At 46.0% G+C, this 21,632-nt stretch overlaps 1 protein-coding gene across 4 annotated transcripts in view; it reads left to right on the top strand.

Moving 5' to 3' along the window:
• Positions 1 to 21,632, top strand: part of slc4a7 (solute carrier family 4 member 7) — a 54,212-nt gene that overhangs the window by 7,400 nt on the left and 25,180 nt on the right. The window contains exons 1-9 of one of the 4 annotated variants that reach the window (XM_044206849.1): positions 4,882 to 5,247; positions 11,845 to 11,926; positions 12,549 to 12,689; positions 12,787 to 12,925; positions 13,547 to 13,707; positions 14,555 to 14,704; positions 17,365 to 17,775; positions 19,375 to 19,484; positions 21,345 to 21,502. In XM_044206849.1, the coding sequence (XP_044062784.1) occupies positions 5,191 to 5,247; positions 11,845 to 11,926; positions 12,549 to 12,689; positions 12,787 to 12,925; positions 13,547 to 13,707; positions 14,555 to 14,704; positions 17,365 to 17,775; positions 19,375 to 19,484; positions 21,345 to 21,502 (1,409 nt within the window). In that variant the 5' untranslated portion in view covers positions 4,882 to 5,190. Of the gene's footprint in view, positions 1 to 4,881; positions 5,248 to 11,844; positions 11,927 to 12,548; positions 12,690 to 12,786; positions 12,926 to 13,546; positions 13,708 to 14,554; positions 14,744 to 17,364; positions 17,776 to 19,374; positions 19,485 to 21,344; positions 21,503 to 21,632 lie in introns of those variants that run through there. The other 3 variants (XR_006379095.1, XM_044206847.1, XM_044206848.1) reach the window with 3 other exon arrangements.

Below are 21,632 nucleotides of genomic sequence, written 5' to 3'. Positions count from 1 at the left end.
TCTCAGTTGGTACAAAAACCGTTGAGAGCAAACGGCCGTGAAGTCGGTGCGAGACATCCACGCCAGCAGGAGGCGCTGTGGGTTCACACTCGCTTCATATGTTTAGATAAGGATGGTAGTTTTTTGACGCACAGTCTCTAATATTGTTGACAGTTCTTCTTCTGGTGTTTCTGTCAGTTTGCAACCAGCTTCTGGACTGGAGGAGGGCCGACCCTGATTTACATGTAGCCCGCAAAACAAAGACTGTAATCAGATTTGTGATCTGACCAGCAGAGATGTGACAAAGGCTCTGATTGGCTCAACTGTTTCTCGGATGGGGAAGTTCACCAGAACGACGGCAGACCTTTTTTTTGGATCGCTGACAAAAAAACTGGAGACGAGGACGGCGATTCAGAGGTGTGTTTGTGAGAGGCGGTGTGTCATGTGGAGGCTGTTTGCCTGCAGCCGGCCTGCCGTATCCCATGATCCCACACCAGCGCTGCCTGATGCAGCCAGTATCAGACGCCGTTTGTAACGTCACGGTGACTGCAGGCGGACTCCGGCGCTGAACAACACATCACAGAGAGAGAGTCAGGAGGCAGAACATTTGCTTCTACATGTTGCTGGAAGTTGCAGTGATTCAACCTGTGTTAGTGATTTCCTACAGTACCCAGAATGCTTTTCAGCAGCTCCGACAGAAGGGGTGGGTACCTGTTGTTGTGAACAGCTGCTTCATGGGATTTTTCCTCCTGTAGAAGCCGTGCTGTAACTCTCACTGTGCATCTGATCCACATTTCCTTTCCTAAACAAAGACACGTGTTGTAGGCTGATACGGGTCGTATGTCTACACTCCTTGGATTTATACAGAACTACATAACTTCTCAGTTGTCTTCGCTAACTGGAAATATACAATATCCCTTTTATAAAAACGCTCCATATAAGCAAGCAAGCAAGCAGCAAGTTCCCTTATATCGCACCTTTCACAGACACCGAGAGCTTCACAGTCAAACAAAGATAAAATATTCAGGGGGAACAGACATAAGACACAAGTTAAAACCTAAAATACCGCATGCTACCTAAATGCCTGTCTGAACAGGGTTCTAGCTGCTTTTTAAAAGCGTCCACAGAGTCCAAATACGTCGAGCTTATTGCTGCTTTTATGTAAACGTGTTTGATAGACGCGCCCTGAAGGTGACGATGCAGATAAAAGGTCAAACTGCAGGAATACGTTTTCTTGGAGTAACTTTATTTTTAGATTAGCACCCGGCAGTTAGCTTGCTCGCACCACGAAGCTGTAACGTTAGCGAGGCCGAGGCTGATGCGGATCAGATTCCTGCCCCAACATGTGCGCTGCTCAGGTTTTTGGTTTAGAAGCGGTTATTGTGGTGTGATATTAACCGTAGGAGCGCAGCTAGGCTCGGTTAGCTTGTTATACGGAAAGCCGCCGAGTGGGCGTGAGAAGCTCACGCGCAATGCATGCTGGTACGTGTAGGCTTTTGCGCTGTAACTTTAACTGTAACGTCTGATACTTTTTTCTGTGAGGTTTGCTCGTGCGAGTCAGATTCACCTGATGAATGTCAGCTGTTCACGACGAGGTGCGCTTTTGTGAATTTCAGCCTAATATGACATGCCGGTCATGTGACACGACAGGTGACGGTACACTGTCAGGTGATCCTGGACTGAGATCAGCAGAAAGACCCTGAGGGGTTCATCATCCAGACCACTGTATGATCTCCTCAGGACGACGCGTCTTTCCGTTTGTTGAGCTGTCGTCGTCATACTTGACTGTGATTGGCTCAGCTGTTTCAGAGCTCTGTGACTGGCTGAGAGTGTATTTATTAATCGCCACACCCTCTGATCTACATTCACCTTAACCTTTTGCACGCGTCGCTGCTCTTGTGCGATTTTTAAAACAGGGCCCTGTGTGTTGTAATCAGCGCTGCAGCCTCTAGTTCAGCTTTAGACTCACAATTTTGGTGATTTGGACCAATTTGGGGAGTTTTACTGCGGAGACTATTCTGAGAAATGTCAACCAAGTGCAGTGTTGATTTACAGAATAAGAGTTAAAAAGTGTGTTTCCTTGGAAAATCTTTCTGTTTTGCTTTTAAAGTGTAAACTGTTGAGCTGGTAAAGGGTTTGAACTGAGTGCTGAGAGCTGCTCTCTGATTGGATAATCTCACTGCCAGTAAGTGTGTTATTGAGCGGTGACCCGAGCTCACTCTGCTGTGTGTGTGTGTGTGTGTGTGTGTGTGTGTGTTTCATGTTCTTATATCTCAGTGGGGACTTTAACCTGAATGCACACTAACCCACGGGGACTTTCTGGGGGTTAAGACCTGGTTTTAGGGTTCAGGTTACAGTTAGGGTTAAGGTGACGGGTTAGGGAAAGCGTTATGTGAATGACTGTCTCCCACGGGGTGAAACGTGTGTGTGTGTGTGTGTGTGTGTGTGTTAACTTTCCCACAGTCCCTGGTGTGTTTAGTAAACGCTGCTGCAGTCCAGATGTGGTTTCATGTGGTTTTTTCCTCTCAGCTGGTTCTCCTAATATGGCAGCGACAGCACAGACTGGAAGATATGTCTCTGCTCTCGGGGGAGTCCCGGGAGCAAATCTGATTATGTGTGTGTGTGTGTGTGTGAGAGAGATATTTCGGTAACATTCAGTTCTTAAAATACCGGACCCGACGTGCTGCAATAAAACGACATTCATGTTTCCGCTCACGGCCGGGCCGGGCGATACGGCAACGAGTTTAAAGCGTGCAGCTTTTTTTTTTTTTTTTTTCCCATGTCGGTCAGTATCAATATTTATCACAGCATAAGTTAAATCAATATTTCTGTTGAGCTTAAAATGAGCTGAAGTATATTCAGAAACTGAAAAATAAAAATTTGCGCTGCCAACAGATGATCTGTTTGCGTTACAAACTGGAGGTCCGGAGTTTAAAAGACGCGTCTGTTTAAAGGCAGGGAGGCTCTAATGAAAGACTCTATCCAGTTGCATTATGGGAAATGTAGGATCCAGTGTTTGCACCCACTTTTTTTTACCATTATAATCCAGAAGAATTACGAGAACTCAAAGATCTTTCTGAAACTTAGGATCAGGACCCCGTGTCGGGCGACTTGGCTGCTGGTCTGGATCAATGAGAATGATCGGATGGGACGGGTGCAGTTGTGGTCATTGATTTATTGGTTTTTGATTTTCTGTCATACAGAAGAAGGCTGGTGTACTTTATGAGCTGTGAGCACACACTAGCCTCCTCGCTCGCTCTGTGCTTAGTGTCAGCTGGAGGTTTGGCAGTTTTTTGTTATCTGCACAGATTAGATTAGGTTTTTTTTTTTTTTTTTTTTTTAGAGTTTGTTTGCACAAATGCCCTCAAACTGAACTAGCAGAGCTCTGCAGACCAGATACTGAACCATCTGAACGCACTGAAATTATAACCAAAGCTCGTCCCGTTGCGCTGGACGCTTTTTCCTCCTGCAGTGTGTGCAGTACGTCGGCGTACACGGCCACATGACGCTGCTGTACGAGTTTATGCTTTTATACTTTCAGGGCAGCTCTCTAGCTTCAAAGTCTTTCTACTTTTTGGTTATTCTGCTGTTTATTTCTATTTTATTGTTGTTGTTTTTCTTCTTCTAAGGAGAAAATATGTACTTGGACCTTGAGAACTACTATTACTGCTGCGAACTCCGACGTGTACCTGCGCCAAAAAGCATAGATGTGCTCCAGTTGATGTCATTATGAAGGTTTAGTGGGCTACATTATTTAATACTCGCAGTCGACAGAGTTAGTAGTTACTTTCTGTTTTTCTTCTACAGTAAGCAGCATGAGGGCAGCTACGACCACGTGGCTTTGTCCTCGCCATGAAAACGAAGCCGATCGTGACCTTTAACCTGCGATGGTTTTCTTGGCCACTTGGGGGCAGCGGAAACTAGCGACATCGACGCATCATCACCTTTTCTGAGTAGCTATGAGGAATTATGATGGTGAATTTGTTCACAGAGCGACACGATTCTTCGTCAGGAGGCGAGTTTGTGTCTCCTGATGGACGTCAGTCCGGTCCGTCAGCTCTGTGTTCGGGGGGGGGGGGGAAACATCTGGCTCTTTAGCTGCTAGATGCTCCGCTATGGAGCTAGCTCGAGTTCAGCGGCTTCTTCTTCTCTGGAAGCGACGACGCTCTGAGAGCGAACCAGAGCCGCAAACAACGAGCTGAAAGTGTCCGTGAAGCCGAGCGGCGCTGCAGGTTCAGCTGACGATTCACCGACGCGCTGACACACATACACAGTTAGTATAAAAATATCCATTATAGCCCCCCAGCCCTGAGCCACTGAGGTGCTGCAGGAGGGAAGTCGGCTCAAAAGCGGGGACTTTGGGAAATCCTGCTGGTGCTGAATATCAGTCGGACGACATTTAACGTTTTTCTTGAGTCGAGGCCTGCGTCTGTCTGTGGGTTTCAGAGTCCAGCGCAGTGTGTGGAAATGTGTTTGTGTGCTGTGAGATAATGTAGAGGGCGGCTGTTGTTTCTTATTCGAATTCCTGAGCTGCGCGGCACGAACGGGGAAGGAAGACGGCCTCCAAAGTATTTTTCCTGTTAAATGGAAACAATTTGTTGTTTACGTGGAAAACACAAAACTGCTTTCAAATGTTGAAACAAACCAAAGCTACACAAGAAGGAAAAACATGGGAGTTCCCACAGCTTCATTCATTTATTTTTTTACTATTACTGACTTGTCTTGGTCTTGATGTGTAAGATAATTCAAACACATGAGCTCCTGTCAGAGAACGGTCTGTAAATGGTTTACCTGTTTCCTGCTCAGAAATGTGTCAGACACCTTCATCAGACCCGCCCCCTGCTTTCTGTCTTCCTTTTTTTTTTTTTTAGTCTTGCTGTGTTTGCAGACTTGCAGGCTCGCTGGTCGCTCTGACAGGCGCTCGCTGAAGCAACACGCCTCGGCTATAAATACACGAGTCCCAGCCGAGGCTCTGCTGGCTGCCCAGCGTCTGTATTTACACGCTGAACCCGGACGACTCGCGGATCCACACGCTGCCGCCGCAGATACTCGCAGCTGCTGGATTCATCTTTCACGCAGCTTTTCAAACTGTGGGGAGATTACTGCCAGAACCTTTTTCCTCTGGTTTTGGACGTTTTCTGTTTTTAGTGCTTTTTGGACTCTGAGGAGAGTTAATTTGGCACAGTCGTCTGTGTTTTGGACAGAGCAGCAATGGGAGACTTTTGGGGAGATATTGCCAGTCAGAGGGTGGCCCGAGCGATGTCGCTGGTATGTATCTGCTTTCGATCTGACGATAATGTGAGACACAAAGTGTGTTTGACAGCCAGAGTCGGTGAAGTTTGTGGCCGGGCCTCATGTGGCTTCACAGATATAGTTAGAAAAGTCACAGATTGTTTTGTGGTGATAACCACACACAGCGCTTTAAGCAGAACATGACTGACGTGTTGTATTTCATCGGGCTCATGAAACGTTGAGGAAATGAGTTAAAAAGGAAAGGAGCCCCGTGTGCAAAGACAAAGTACATCCACACGGCAAACCCTCGCATAATACATGCTGCCTCTGCATACGCAGTCAGATATCTAAACGCTGTGAAAGCTGATCAATGCAAAAATGATTCATCTGCAATTCATTTTTAGGTTTATTAATAGATTAATAATATGGTCTGTCCAAAAAATGTGAAAAGAGCCTGTCTGCTTCCCAGAGAGGTGAGATATTCAGCTTACTGTCGGAAGAAAAGCACCAGATATTTCCGTTTCAGAACTGTCTGGTCGATTCATCAATAAGTCAGCTGACAGTCATTTCAGCTACAATCCGTGCAACCTGCGACCAGCGTCGACACATCTCTTGTTTAACGTTTAATCCTCGGTTATAGACGGGCAGTAATATTGACTGATCAGCACATTTATGCGTAACGGGTATTAGGACCTCAGCAGTATATTATCATAAAATAACCCATATTAGTAACTCGTAAATCTCACAGCAACAAGTGCTGTAGAGGTCAATAAGAAAGCTGATATATACTTAATGTTTTAAAAGTCTTTATTTGTGTGATTTTTATATGTTTCTAAAAAAAATCAGTTCACTTGGTTCGATATAGAAATCACTTTCCATAATTTTAAACTCCCTCCGTTTTTGTGACGATGGCGTGTAACAGCAAACAGATCTTAAGCTCGCGCTCAGCCGTGACGCCGGGCCGCCATGACACCCGAGAACCGGGTCGAGGGTCGCAAGTGAAGAAACTGCGAGCAGGATCCGCCTCGGCGTTCCAGACGTTTCGATCCTCTGCGCGTGGAACCTGGAAATCTGAAAGCTGATCTCCGAGTCGTCGTCTGATTCCTCCGGGCCACATTTTATTTTTAGTGTCTTTTTAAACTTGATGACCTCATGCTTCACTCCGACCTGAGCAGCTCTGATCAGCAGCTGAAAACACCAGTCAGGGTCTGCGGGGGCCTTTAATCTATAACCATGCATCATATTTAATACGTTGTAAGTAACAGTTTAAAAAGCACAATATGTCACTCTGAAATATAGCAGAGTAGTATAAAGTAGCATAAATTGTATATAAGTATGTACAAGTACCTCAAAGTTGTATTTAAGTACAGTACTCGAGTAAATGTACTTTCCACCACTGCTTTATTTTATCTTCTGTATTTGTGAACTATTGTCTACGCATAGACGTCCACTTCGGTCTTACTTGGCTTCAGAAAGCTTCTTCAGTGAGTTTTGATTCAATGAAAAAGTAAATTTATGCTCCCTTTCAGTCACCTGGCGTGAACAGGACAGCTAACTAAGACTAACTGTGTTCAGCCTGCAGAGAGAACATCACACTTAACAACCACTTGTGCGTTTTGATTGTGTTTTTACTGGAAGTCAGGTTGAGTTTCAGTTTCTGCTGCTGTGGGTTTCTGCAAACAGAGTGAACTGAACTTAACTAACAGAAGATATTTCACTGGGACGGGATGAACACCACAGGGGGGAGGTGGGGAATGAAATATTCACTTTGCTTCTCTTTTGATTTAACTCCTCGTTCGGGACGACACGTTAACCCTGGTGACATGACAGGATCTGGTCTGTAACAGACAGTCAGCAGGACAGAGACTAAAGCCTCCCCGGGGGGGGGGCGCCGCAGAGCTGAAGGGGAGGCGAAAATCGCGCTCCTTCTCAGAGTCATAACTCGGTGAGATCTGAACTCGCAGACACGATACTCATATTTTTAGGTTCAGTGCGACTCGCACGTCCAGAGGACGTCATCGTCTCTGACGTCCGTCCAGAATAAACCTCCAGAAACCAGCTGAGACGCCAGAGAAGAAACCTGCAGAACCTGCCTGAGAATCCTGCTGTTTCTAAGTTTCCTTCAGTCTCGCAGTGATCCAGAGACAGCTGTCTGTCCGTCCACGGGTCCACTGCAGACAGGAGCTGCTGACTGCTGGTTCGGCTGCTCTGACGGGACAGTCTGACTGCATGTGAACAGATTCAGGCTGAACTAACGTGGCTGTAGAGAGAACAGCAGCACACCTGATGAGCTGTTACGGGCTCTCGCTCTCCTGACGGCTTTGATAGTCTCTGTTGTCATGTTGGTTCCCAAAACAGGCCTGTATGTTGGTGTTAGCGTGTTAGCATCTGTCAGATTAGCAACAACATTTTCACTTCCTCCATTTTCACACACAAGTCAAATTTCTCACTGAGCTGATTAATAAAAACAAATAAAGTAGAAGGACAAGCAGCTGCTGAAAAAAACTCCACTTTAAAACAGAAGGACGGGATTTAAATGACCGGAGCAGCCGCCAGTTCAGACAAACAGGAGGTCATTGTGGCTGAATATTACAAAAGAAGTGAAGCAGAAGCAGCAGAGCCACGTTTCCCCACTTCCTGTTGGTACGATAACAGGCGTTGTGATGACAGGAAGGCAGGAATCCTCTGAGCTCTGTGCGTCCACCACAGTGTGAAATCATTTGACCTCGATGAACCGGATGGATCCGTCACTCGCGCTTCAGCCATCTACGCTTTCGCTGCATCATCGGAGAGAAACTCCGTCTGGCGAAGAGGAGCTTCTGTTTCCTTCTGTTCTGCGAGGAGATCCTCGTTTCTGTCATCTTCTGGACAGTTTGATCACTTCCTGAAGGGGCGAGGACACCGTTAATGCATTCAGATCCTTTTACTCAAGTAAAAGTTACCAATACTACAAAGTAAAAACACTCAAGTAAAAGTCCTTCAGTCATAATCCTACTTAAGTGCGGAAGCATTAGCTGTAAAATGAACTTACAGTAACAACGGTGAAAGCACTTGTTCTGCAGTATGCTCCATTTTCCTTGTGTGGCTGCGAACATTTAACATTATCACTCTGCATCATGTTAACATTATATGACTCGATGTAAGGGAGGCCTCCTGAAAATACATTAAACTGTGCAGTGGTGTGTTTAAACTGTATAATGTCGGTTTATACAGCGAGCTCTGTGTGTGTGTGTGTGTGTGTGTGCGGTCTGTCAGCATGCTGCTGTACAAACAGACAGCGGGCTGTAAGCTCAGAGTCACAGCAGAGCTACAGCCAACCAGCATGAAGCTGCACTTCCTGTCTGACACACGCCAACATCGCAGCGCTGTGTGTGTGTGTGTGTGTGTTATATCCCAGTGGGGGAGTTTTGGTTTTAAGGTTCAGGTTATAATTAGGTCAGGGTTAGGCTTTTAGTTGTGAGGGTTAGGGAATGCATTACGTCAGTGGCTGTCCCCACAGGGATAGTGGAAAACGTGTGTGTGTGTGTGTGTCGTCCTGCTCACTTCTGAACAGTAAACACTCTCCGATCATCTTTATCGTGTTTATTTGATCCGCTGTGTCTCTCTCGGTCCACTGCTGCAGCTGCAGGATCTGACAGTGACGTGATGTCCGGCTGTCGGAGCACTTCCTGTTGACATCAGCGGTGACGGTGCGATGAGTCACGGCGTTCCCTCTGGGTGTGGGCGGAGCCAGACAGTCTGAGTGTGTCAGTGCAGCAGCTGCACAGCTTACAGAAATACACAGTTTAAATGCTTTTGTCCAAAGTGACACATGGGGACCAACCTGAGGTTCACGGTCCTGCTGGAAGACACGTTGTGGACGGGAGCAGCTGGGGATCAAACCACCAACCCTGTGATTATGTTCTGTATTCTTTGGGGGGCGTTTTGTGTGTTTGTTCGAGAGCTGACAGGAAACGAGGGAAGAGATGGGGAACAACGTGTCCGTCATGTTTGGTCCCTGGTCAGAATCGAACTGGAGATGTTGCGGCTCCTGGCCGGCGCCGTACGCCACCACGGCTTCCCAAGTTATTATGAATAAAAATATCGAATACTAAAATATTTAAAATGGAGGCCCTGAACGGGTTCGCCTTAGATCTCTTAATCTAAAAACTCTGACAGACTGCAGGCTGAACAGGACTCAGCTGCTCGGCTGTAAACCAGGACCAGGTGCGACCACATCACACCTGGTTCAGCCTCTTTACATCGGCTCCCTGTTGGTTTCAGGATCGATTTTAAGATCTTGTTGATTACTTTTAAGGCTCTTCATGGCTCCAGACTATATTTTAGACCTTGTAATCCCTTATGAACCTTCACGTAGTCTGAGATCTTCGGGCGGGGGTCTCCTGTCTGTTCCTGAGTCCAGGATGGAAACTAAGGGGGACAGAGCTTTGGCCATCAGGGCCCCGAGGCTCTGGATCATCCTGCCCGAAGACATCAGGCTGTCTGAGTCAGAGTCTTCGTTTAAGTCTCGTCTCAAAACACATTTTTATCTGAAAGCAGATCTTGATTTTACCTGAACTATTTATTTTATTTCTCTTGTTGTGAAGCACTTTGTACTCTATTTATAGGGCGCTTATCAAAACAAAGTTTTATTATCTGTTAGTTTTGGATAAAGGGAGTCTTAAAAAGAGAAGTTGCAGTAGGATGTTGATGATGATGATGGTGGCAGGAAGGTGAGATAAGAAAGTTTGCAGAAGGAAACAAACCACCAAAACCAGAAGGAGGCACTGACAGAAACTAAAACCTCCGTTTGATTTAGTCAGTTAACAGACGCTGTTTGTTTTGGTTTATTGATTCTAACGTTCTAATACACTTTTTAATAATCCATCACATCAGACTTTTTCAGGGACAGAACATTTACGTCCTGGACTTATTTCCATCGTGACCCCGGTGTTTTACGCAGTCCACCGGCTAGAGCTGAAGAAATGTAATCGTTTTTAAGTCATTTCTTTTTCCTAGCAAAACATTCTTCGGTTCCAGCTTCTTAACGGCCTTTTCACACCGGGGACGAAACGAAAAAACGAAACAAACCAACGCATTTTTTCACGTTCAAACCTTTCGCAAGAAGTCTGACACGAGTATTCGCGCTCCGTGAGTTCCACCGACAAAACTAAAGCTTCGCGCCGGCACACAGTCACTGATTCATCGACGTAATACGGTTACGGTTATATATGACGTATACCTTTTTCACAACGCTTTATTTTCTGCTAATGTCCATAGCATGACGTTACCTAATGCACTTGCAAATGAATGGGTTTTCTATGCGTTACCTTGACAACGAAGCTGTAGGCTGCTCACCGCCACGAGCCGGTTCAACCGCTACGCTTTCCCAGATGTTGTGTTTGTCGTCTGTAGACAGATGAGCGCCGCGCTGTGAGGCCGAATGGATCAGCCGATCGATACCCGTCTTGACGAGCGTGAATGGAATTGCGACGTTAACGTTCGAATCTATCGATCGCGTGAGCGGAAGTCGCGATTTTTATTGGTCGGCTCGTTTTTTTTTTGTCGGCGTCCGAAATTCGCCGCACAGAATGAAGCAAAGCCGCACGCCGAAATACGAAGGTCTCGGACTTGCGTGGTTAGAGAGGAAGATGGGCTCGGGTTTTTAAGTTGACGTGCGATTTATTCACACCGATTATTCGCGTTTGGTCTGAAAAGGCCTTTACTTGTCTTATATGATAAGCTGAAGGCCGTCTTTCACTTCTTCACGTCTTTTCAACGTTTTATTGACCAAACGATTAATCGATTAATGTAGAAAATAATTACAGATTAATAATAAATATAATAGTTGCAGCCCTAACATGTCAGACATTAAGAACTAGCGAACAAGAAGCTTCTCAAATGTGAGGATCTGGTGCTTTTCTTCGTCAGACGTGAACTGAATATATTTGGTGGTCAGACACACCGTTTAATCAAGAAAATAATCTGCAGATTTATCGATAATGTAAATAATTAGCTGCAGCCGTAGCGTGTATCTAACAAATGTGTTAAATGCATTTCCTTCCTCATAAAACAGGAGGCTTGACACCTGCGTGGTTTACTTGCTAGCAGTCTTCTTCTTCACTGCCTTTATACTGTATTATCATCATCAACCGGTAAACCCACTTTATACTTCACACTTATTTTATTTTATACTTATACCCACCTGGTACTTCATTTATTTTCTGACCTGTTTTTATAGTTTTTATAGTATATTATATATTTTGCTAGTACTTTCTCCTGTGTGCACTGACGTAAAGGCGAGCGGCTGTAACAAAGAGTTTCTCTTTCGGGGATCAATAAAGTATTTCTGATTCTGTCTGTTGGTGCGTTACCACCACCTGCAGGTCAGTGGAATGACGTGACGCTAACGGCAGGTGTGTGTCGTGTGCTCTGCAGGGCTGCAAGTGGTCTCAAGCTCCACAGGGCACCTTTTAAAGTTTGCCTCACTGGCTCTGGTGTTGACTATGAACTCCCCCCACCTTCTTGAAAAAATACTGTGTGTGTGCTGCTTCCTGTCAAACTGAAACGCCCTTTGCTTATTGACTAATTCGTTCCCTTTCCGTTGTTTTACCCGTGTGTTTGTGTGTGTGTGTGTGTGTGTGTGTGCTGCAGGGCAACGATGAGGAGGCGGTGTTGGACCAGGGGAAGACCAGCTCCACCCTCTACACTAACTTTGAGAAAGAAGAACTGGAGAGTGAGTTTACACACAAACACGCGCTGTAGCAAAGTAGCTTCTGTCTGTATTTACAGTCAAACACGAAGTAGCAGAGATGACTCGGCCTGTATTTATACACAAGTCAGCAGCGGAGTGGGCACGGCAAACAATATATTACATCATAAAATTCACAAAATAGAAATATAGGGTCGTCAGAAAGGCTGTAACGAACACTGCAGCCTCCAGGGGGCGCTAGAAGGACTTTAACTGGTTTTAATAAATGTTGCAGCTGCAGTGTAAAAATATACATATATACACACATACACAAACTTGACGTCTGTGCTGATCACTTGGTGATTATCAAACTTACTACACACTTTCACTGTAGGTGGGGGAAAATATGCTCTGAAGAAAACCTGCAGTCTTTCTAAGTTACACATTTTTGAATTTGTTGTATTCATATCATTTGTATCAGAAGAAGCAGGAATGCAGAGTCTTTAGAAGCCACTTTTATTCTGTTTGTTTGGCAGCGATGCGCTTTCAGCTGCTGTTCCCACTTTGGACGCAAATGTCTGCTAATGAATGTATTGATTACCAGACCAGCAGGCTTTCTGATTGATTTGGGGCTCCTGTTAGTTGTGACTGTATTTCCCTCCGTCAGGTCACAGAGCGGTGTACGTCGGCGTTAACGTTCCTCTGGGCCGACAGAGTCGAAGGCGTCACCGCCACCGAGGACACCGACATCACCGGAAGCGACGGGACCGCTCAGACCGGGAGGACGGACGAGAGTCGCCCACGAATGGTCCGTCCAGACTAAGTGACAGCATTTAATCACGCACGCGCTGATTATCGTAAATTGATTATCTGATACAGAGCTTGTTGTTGTTGTGTCCCTGCAGACACGCCGTCTCAGAGAGTCCAGTTCATCCTCGGGACGGAGGACGGCGACGAGGAGCACATCCCCCACGACCTGTTCACCGAGCTGGACGAGCTCGCCTTCAGAGACGGAGACTTCCAGGAGTGGAAGGAGACCGCCAGGCGAGGACACACTCAACACTTTCTGTTATGCCTTTGTCTCACTTTGTTTTTCTTTTATGATTATTAAAATGTTTAGCAAAATGCTCCACTATCTCTTCAGTTCCATCTAAGAAGATCCTTATGCCTGTTCCTCCGTATAATAACTCTTTGTTTTCATTGGTAATCCTTTGTTCTTTGTACAGGATGAACCTTTTATTGATTCAGGATTTATAATTTGAGCGCTGAAGATGTTTCATGTTCCTCCAGGAGTCTTTGTCAGTTGTTGAACAGTTTCCTTACGAATCCAGTGGATTTTGTTTTGATATTTTTAAGTTGACTAAATTGCGTTTGCACAGCGAGTTTCGTCTTTATTTTCTCATGGCTGGATTGTTTCAGACCAGAGGAGGAGAATCGATACTGCAGAGTAAATATGATCTGAAAGCCTGAAACAAGGACTGTGACAGGAAATGCTGCCAAAATGAGCGTCTTTCTGAGCGTCAGTGGAACAGAAATCAGGCCGAAGGATTCTTCAGAGGCCGGAAATGTCTGATTTGACGGTTTACATGTGGGGAGCTACCAAAAATGTTTTATGCGCCCGTGCTCTGGCATGTGAAGTTTAATCTGTCTTTGTGTTGTCTCCAGGTGGCTGAAGTTTGAGGAGGACGTGGAAGACGGTGGCGAACGTTGGAGTAAACCGTACGTGGCCACGCTGTCCCTTCACAGTCTGTTCGAGCTGCGTTCCTGCATCCTGAACGGCACCGTGCTGCTCGACATGAGGGCCAGCACCATCGAAGAGATCGCAGGTCAGCGCGCAGAAATACCCCCGTCCTGTCCCAGCCGCATGATGAATAGTGGAACTGACTCAAAGCTGGGGCGAGGACAGGTTCAGTCGGGGCGTTAACATGGATTTATAGTCGGATCAAGTCTTATGTCGTTGTTTGATCTGGACGAGAATCCTCTGATCTTGATTTTTTTTAAGAAGACAGTTTGCAGACTTGTTGTTGGTTTGAAGTGGGTTTTTAAAGACAGAGTGGAGTTTCGTATCTGTGTAGCCGGAGGAAGTTCAGGCTCATCCCGTCGTTGACTGTTGCACTGACAGAGAACGGTACATTTGGGTGGTAGTTGATTTTATTGTTTTGCGTAATTTGGCCGATTTTTAAGTAAAAGAAACCCAAGGACTGAGCTTTGGGGAACTCCAGAGTGAAACTGTAACGTGAGCTGTGTGTCAGTAAAGTTAACTTAAGGAAAACTTCCTGTCTCCTCATTTTAAATATCAGAATAAATCATTAAACTTTTCTGACGCCTGCTTATGACTTCATGATCATAAAAATAGTTATTTAATCACATGTCAGAGTAGCAGAGCAGGAGTTATTGACAGGTAAGATAAATGTAGTCATCTGCTTAATAATAGTTGATTTTATTGTTTGGCCTAGTTGATGCATGTTAAATAAAAGCAGAGCGAGTACTGAGCCTTAAGGAAGTCCGCACGTCGTGTTTGTCCGCTTGGATGCGTAGCTGTCGATTTGAAACCAAAACGTTCCTGTAACTAGGACTCGCGGTCTCCCAGACTCACTTACCTGACTGGTGTAAGGTGTGTGATCATGCATGTAGCATGTCCGCTAACCTCATGTTGTCCCCCCTCACATGCAGACATGGTGATTGACAGCATGCTGGCGTCGGGTCAGCTGGAGGAGGGCGTTCGAGAGAAGGTGAGGGAGGCCATGTTGCGGCGTCACCACCATCAGAACGAGAAGAAGCTGAGCAACCGAATCCCGCTGGTTCGATCCTTCGCTGACATAGGCAAGAAACACTCCGACCCCCATTTGCTGGAACGCAACGGTGAGACCACAGCGCTCTTGTCATTCTGAAAGTCACTTTTTAAATATTCATCTGCTGTAGGAAGGTCTGATTCTTCAGTTCCCAGGTGGATGATGTATTTCTCCAAATTAATTCATCTTTCCAATGAATCACAGATGTTATCCAGGAGCAGGAAGAGAGACATTTGGCAGATAAGCTTTTTGACGTATCGTGACCTTTGAACTATCAGGTTGTACTGAAGATGACAGAAACTAGGCAGTTACTTTGTTTTAATGCATGCAGTCGATTAATTACTGATAGAAGATATTTGAGCATAAACAAAAATTCAGAAACACTTGCACTCTTTCCTACTTTTTTACCGCGAATGCTGCACAACAGTTTCCCTCGTAAGTTCTCTTACGTTTTTAACGACGCTTTCTACAGATTATAACCTGTTTCCAAATGTTCAGTGTTCAGTGAGCCAGCTGCAAACCTGAATTTGTCTCAGATTCGTACTTACTGTAGTTTGGACTCAATTGCTGTCATCTCTAAAATAGTCACAGTGACTTTGAGTTATCAATAAGAACTTCTTGCTAACGAAAGTTATCATGAGCCGTGAAATCAACCATAGCTAGTTAGCTGTTTAGCGTGGTAGCTAGTGGTGAAAGTCAACAAGCTCAGATGGCGTTTGAAGCTGTTAACTCGGTGTCATCTACAAAATCGTCACTTTTTAGGATTCCTAACACCTCCAGCTGTTCACGTCTCGCTGTTCTCAGCTCCGTAACGGAGCGCGGAGGCACTGATTGGCTTTGCAGGTGGAAGAGAATAACTTTTCCTTTTTGAAGTGATGTGGCTATTGATGCATAAAAGTAAAAACAAACATGTGGATAACTCATTTTTGACAAATGTCGGATAATTCTCAGGTCACGATATTTGCATATTTCTGTGAAACCCAGTAACTGATTTTTGACAGTGTTTCCTGTGATTTGAGAAATTTTCTATAATATTTTTAATGTTTCTCATGTGAGTTCTGCTGTTTTGTTTTCAAGAACTCCTTCAGTGTTTTTGGTTTCAGAGTTCATCTGTCCTGATTGGTTAAGGTAACAGAGTGACAGGACGACGGGTCTCTGATTGGTGCATGGCATCGTGTCGGCATGGTAACGCTGTGGAGTTCCTGCACACTTGTGTTTTGTAGACGTGACGGAGGTCTGCGATTTGACTCGAACGTTGCCTCCCCCGACAGCTGGTGATTGGTTTTATTGTTATTTCTGAACAGAGTCGTCTGCTGCTGCACGAGTGTGTTCCAGCTTTATTCCACTAAAGCTAACGCCTTCACAGTGACTGGCGCTTGATTCTCACCTGCTGGCAGCTGTGATGTAACCTGGCAGCACCAGACCAGTTCGCAGATGCGTATTAGTCCGAACCTCTCCTTTCCAAGGGGCGTTAGCGACGGGCGCAGACCAGAACGCCTACAACCAATCGGAGCAACGAAATGTGTCGCATGTGACTTTTCAAATCTGGACCGGTGACGCTCCTCTGTCAGTCGTCGTATCAAACCCGCCACATGTTAGATAGAAGGTTGCGATTGGCCCGAACAGATGGCCAGGCGTACCTGCCGGAGCAAACGAAGCGTGAGCTCGCAGGCTCGTCTGGTTCTCAGAGGCTAATGTGAGCCGAGTCCGGAAGCCTGTTGTTGTCCTCAGCGAGAGTCTGGTCTGTTTCCTGCCGGTCAGCACTAACCTGAACCCACCTGCTGAGTCAGCGGGCTAATAACCAGCTAATACCACGTGACGAGTCTGCCTTTTAATATCCAGACTCAAAAATCTGTTTGTGAGTGAGGAATGTTTTCATTCTGCTGATGTAACCTGAAGCTCCGCTGTGTTGAAACCTGCAGAGGTGTGTGTGTGTGTGTGTGTGTGTGAGAGATATGGCAGTTAAAGCTTCTAAATCTCAGTGTTTTATCTCTAACACCTACCTGCCTGCACTCAGTTTGTCTGAGGAAACACTAGCGTTTGTATTAAAAGACTCTAAAGACCAATGAATAACTCTTCACGTGACCACGATATATTACGAACATGCTCGTGAAGAAGATGTGTATTTTTAAAAATGGAGCAGGTGAACAATGAAACGCAGTAACCAAATACACAGGAGCACCGTTTTTACATGAATCCAAGAAAACTAGAACATTTAAATTCACAGAAAAGCAACAGTAACGTCAGACTCATACGGACGCACATGCACGCATTGTGTTATTGCAGCTGAAGCTAATCAAACACACAGGAGACACAGGAACACTGTTAGTCTGATGTTAAATGTTTTTAAGCTCAATACTGTATATTATTATATTATTATAATGATATGATATGGATCCCTTCACTTTAGTTTTTTAAAGAACGGTGACCCGGATATATAATCTCTGCCACATTTTACAGTAAAACTCTCTGGTCGTGATCTCTGTACTGGTTTACAGAGTCAGGTGGGTCCGGGACAATACGTGGCTCGGACTCCTCAGCTGGATCAGTATGTGACTCATCAGATGGTCGTCTGGTCGTCTGTCAGCGTCTTCAGTTTGCATGAAACTTTAAAAACCGGCATGAGCGTCGTTCAGTCGTCCTGCTGATGTTTCTGTCCTTTCGCCTCATTCTTCTTCGTCTCCTCTTCAGGGGAGGGTCTGTCCTCCTCTCGTCTCGCCCCCTTCCGTCGCTTCTCCGTCGCCTGTGACACCTCCACGCTTCCTCCGTCCCCCCGTTTGCCCGACCTGTTTGGACGCCTCCTACCCAGCACCGCCTCCTTGCCTCAGACCACTCCCACCCAGTTCCATCATGGCCGCCACCTCTCTGAGCCCTGCCCACCCAGCCTCACCCCCTCCCTCCCCGGCCCCCTAACCGACGCTCCCCCATCAGGTCACGCCTCCTCCGGCGCTCCACGTCGCTGCTCCGCTCCGGGGGGGCTGTGGGGAGGAGCAGGGATCCCCCGGGTGGTGGTTCACCCCCCTGAAGAGGAAGCGTTCAGGATGGAGGACGAGCAGGACCACGTCTCCCACCAGGATCTGCTGTTTCCTCACCGGCACACAGGCAAATATCCGTCAGCACGACTCAGCATGGCGTGGCCCCGTACGTTACGCCGCACGCTGCTCCACCACCTCAGACTGGCTGTACTGGGCGGCTCCCAGCTCTGCATGTGTGGAACTGTGAGTGTGAACAGGCCGTTGCTCTCATTAAAGCTTCCCCATTTAAATAAAAGTAAAGTTTATAATGAAAGAGGAGGAGCCAGTCACAACTGTGTCTTTGCTACTAATGTCTTTACTAACAAACATGTTTCAGTGTCTCGAGCTTCCTCGAATTTGTTAGCCCAGCAAAATGGGGGATAAACAGATTATTAGACAACAGAATAAAAATGAAAAAGAAAATACGACGCTTCGTTCACGCGTACAGACTCAAACAGTGGAGACGCAACAAGACGCCACTCGCTGTGAATTTAACCTCGAAAAACCAGACTGAAAGAATGAAAAGACCTCCGGCACACCGGAGCATCAACCAGTCGAACAGAAACTCAGAGTGCTGAGTCTGCTGGTCGTCGTCGCCAACAGCTTCTCTACGATTTAACGAGCAGGAAACACGTTGGTCTGGAAATGACTTAACGTCCATCGTTACAGTGTGAGTTTCTGTGCTGTGGATCATGAGACTTTACATTTGTTCCTCTGCGTTTTACCTTCAGTAGAGGTGAAATGAGGCTGTGGACCGACGCTGACACATCGTCATCTGACTCCTCGTTATTAAGTTACTGATGTTAATGTGCTGAAGCTGACAGCTTTTAAAAAAAACAAGCTGACAAGGGAAGCAGTCAGCGCGTGTGACGACTAATGACGCAGCGCAGCACGCTGACAGTGCTGGGACGAAAGGATTAACCCCGAGAGGAAACGGAAAATGTAAAGAGAGTGACCTTAAACTAGATACTGAAATGATTAATAGATCTCAGGAAACGGCAAATTGAAAGTGGGACTGAGAACGAAAAACCTGAAATGTAAAATAGAAATGAAAAACATCTTTTAATGAGCCGAGTCCAGCGGAAACTGCCTAAAAAAAGGAAACGAGTCTCATGGAACTGGAAACAGTTTTATTTATTAATAACAATTTAAACAAAATCACATTAAAACAATGTTTTTTTTTCTTCCTTAAATATCTTTTTAAATAAGGAAAACTTCTCGACCTCTGGAGTTTCCAAACTGTCAGTGTGCGGTTCAGTCAGGCTGAGTGGGATCGTTTCTACATTTAAAGAGTGAAGTCAGAGGGAGTCAGTGTTGGTACAGAGTGACATTTAACATCAGGCTGGACTGTAACGGGACGCTTTAACTGTGTGTGTGTGTGATAGTAACACGTGTCTCGTGTGTTTTCTCAGGCTGTAAGTGGTCAGTCATGTGGTTTAAATCGGCAGCTTCAGCTCAGGAACAGGAATCATTACTAAGAAAAGAATCTTGTGAAACTTATTATGAAAAGAGATTTAGATTCTGCCCGTTGGATCGAATTTAAAGACCTGTTGAGTTCTCCTGTGGTTCACCTGAGACCACGGCTCATGCTTTTGTGTTGTACCTGTAGACACCTTCAGGATTTACTCGAAGAATAGAGCAGAATATTCTCTACCCATCAGCTCATATTTATTCCTGTCCTCTGCAGGTCTGCTGGCGTCCCCTCATTCGGCTCCAGGGAACCTCGACAACAACAAGAACAGCGAGAGTCGCATCAACGGAGGCAGCCGGGAAAACAGCACCGTGGACTTCAGCAGGGTAAAGACTGCTCCCGCCTGCTGCTGTCCTCTGTCCTCTGCTACGTAACGTTTGGATCAAAGATCCAGGGAGGCTGGTTTGAGTAGCAGATCCATGAGTTTGAAGAGGGATTTAAAAAGGTTTTCAGTGACAGTCATTTTTGTCTCCACCATCGACAGCTCGACTGTTGCACTTTCTGATAATCGATTTAACCAGTTAAATCACTTTTCAATCCAAAATGCCAAACGTTGGACGGTGCCAGCTTCTCAAATGTCAAAAATTGCTGCTTCATCTTTTCTTACATGATAGTAAAATGAATCTCTTTGGGTTTGGGACTGTTGGTCGGACAAAAGTCGTCCCTTTAACAGACCAAACCATTAATCAGCTAATCAAGAAAACAATCGGCAGATCAATCATTTAATGAAAATCATCGTTAGTTGCAGCTCTAAACGCAGAGCATTGCCGGCATTGTATTTAGCTGAAGGCTCCACCACAGCCGTCTCACTGAAATACACGACGGGGCGTTCGCAGCGAAACCGTCTGTTTTAGTCTGATTAGACTGCGTGAAAACATTCAGTTAATGTTTCCACGTGTTGCTGCACTATAAAGCAGCTACCTGCGACGCTACATCGGAATGATACCTGGTTTCCCCTCCGTCCTCTCATGAAGCACAGTTGTAGAACTCTAAATTAATTTCTACAGTGAAGTTTGCACTTTATATTACTTCCGCCACCCGTCGGTACCGGACCGCCATTGGACGTGTGTGCTGGCGGTCGAAGTTCACTTTGGTTGAACTCGACTAAACCTGGTTGCAGAGCAGAGCGCGTCGCTGCGGTTCATAAAGAGAGTGACTGTAAATTTAGATGAAATGACTAATAGATCTCATGAAATGGCAAATTTGAAAGTGGAAACTGAAACTGAAGCGGAGTTTCATGGAACGGGAATATGTTTGTTTATTAATTTACAATTTAAACAAAATCGCGTCACAGCGTTTCTTTTAAGTAAGGAAAACGTGAATTTCACAATGAGCTAAAGTTACAGAAAACCAGTAAACAATAATCAAGCTGCTTTCAGTCATGTGACTTTGAGTCTTGTTAGAGTTTTGCTAATTGGTCCGTGTGACCCTGAAGGAGCCAATCAGAAGCTGTGTTGGTGCTTTGGAGGATGACACGTCTGGTACTCGGCAGGACTGCGACTGTGTTTGTTTGCTGCCGCCGACCGGCAGAAAGCCCGCCGTAAGTCTGTTCACCTGTCAACCGCCGGCTGTCGACCAATCAGTGGCCTGTGTTGTGGCTCATCGTGGTTGTGCACTGTGTTCATGTGTGTTTGGATTGTGTTGTTTAGTGAAGTCAGCGTGACTCTGACTCGACCATCGGCTGTGTTTCAGTGTTCTTATGTGAAAATGTGGTGGATTCTTTGGCTGTTGTCATGATTTCATTTGAATGTTAGTCTTGCATCAAGATGTCTTTATTGATTTTGAGAAAACGATCTGCTAATGATGATAATCGTTGCAGCCAGACTGAAGCAAACGTGTTGAGAAACAGCAGGTTTCTCTCTGGTTTGATTCCTCGTCTCGGAGGAGACTCCACCTGCTGCTGTTACCTGAAACCAGCGACTCACCTGAGCTCTGTGACGGCAACACGTTGAGTGTTAACAGAGGAGGAGGAGGAGGAGGTGGAGGAGGTGGAGGAGGAGGAGGAGGAGGAGGAGGTGGAGGAGGTGGAGGAGGTGGAGGAGGAGGAGGAGGAGGAGGAGGAGGAACAAACCCACAACTTTCTGCTCTCAGAAACCAGACTCGCAGTCTGCTGCTAGCGCCCCCTGCAGGCCGCAGTGTGGATCACGGAGTCACAGTGTGGTTGATCCTGTGTGTGTGTGTTTCAGGTGGATATGAACTTCATGAAGAAGATCCCTCCCGGTGCAGAGGCCTCCAACGTCCTGGTGGGTGAAGTCGACTTCCTGGAGCGGCCGATCATCGCCTTCGTCCGGCTGGCCCCCGCCATTTTGCTGACCGGCCTCACAGAGGTCCCCGTGCCCACCAGGTGAACAACACACACACCTGTTGTAGCAGCTGGTTCTGGATGTATGTTTACATGAGCTCTAATATCCAGAGATGGAATCTAACGAAGTACATTTACTCAAGTGCTGTACTTAAGTAAAGTACAAGTACCT

The sequence above is a fragment of the Siniperca chuatsi genome, linkage group LG9, assembly GCF_020085105.1.
Source record: "Siniperca chuatsi isolate FFG_IHB_CAS linkage group LG9, ASM2008510v1, whole genome shotgun sequence".
NCBI classification, from domain to species: domain Eukaryota; kingdom Metazoa; phylum Chordata; class Actinopteri; order Centrarchiformes; family Sinipercidae; genus Siniperca; species Siniperca chuatsi.
This window is presented reverse-complemented; position numbering and strand designations above follow the sequence as displayed.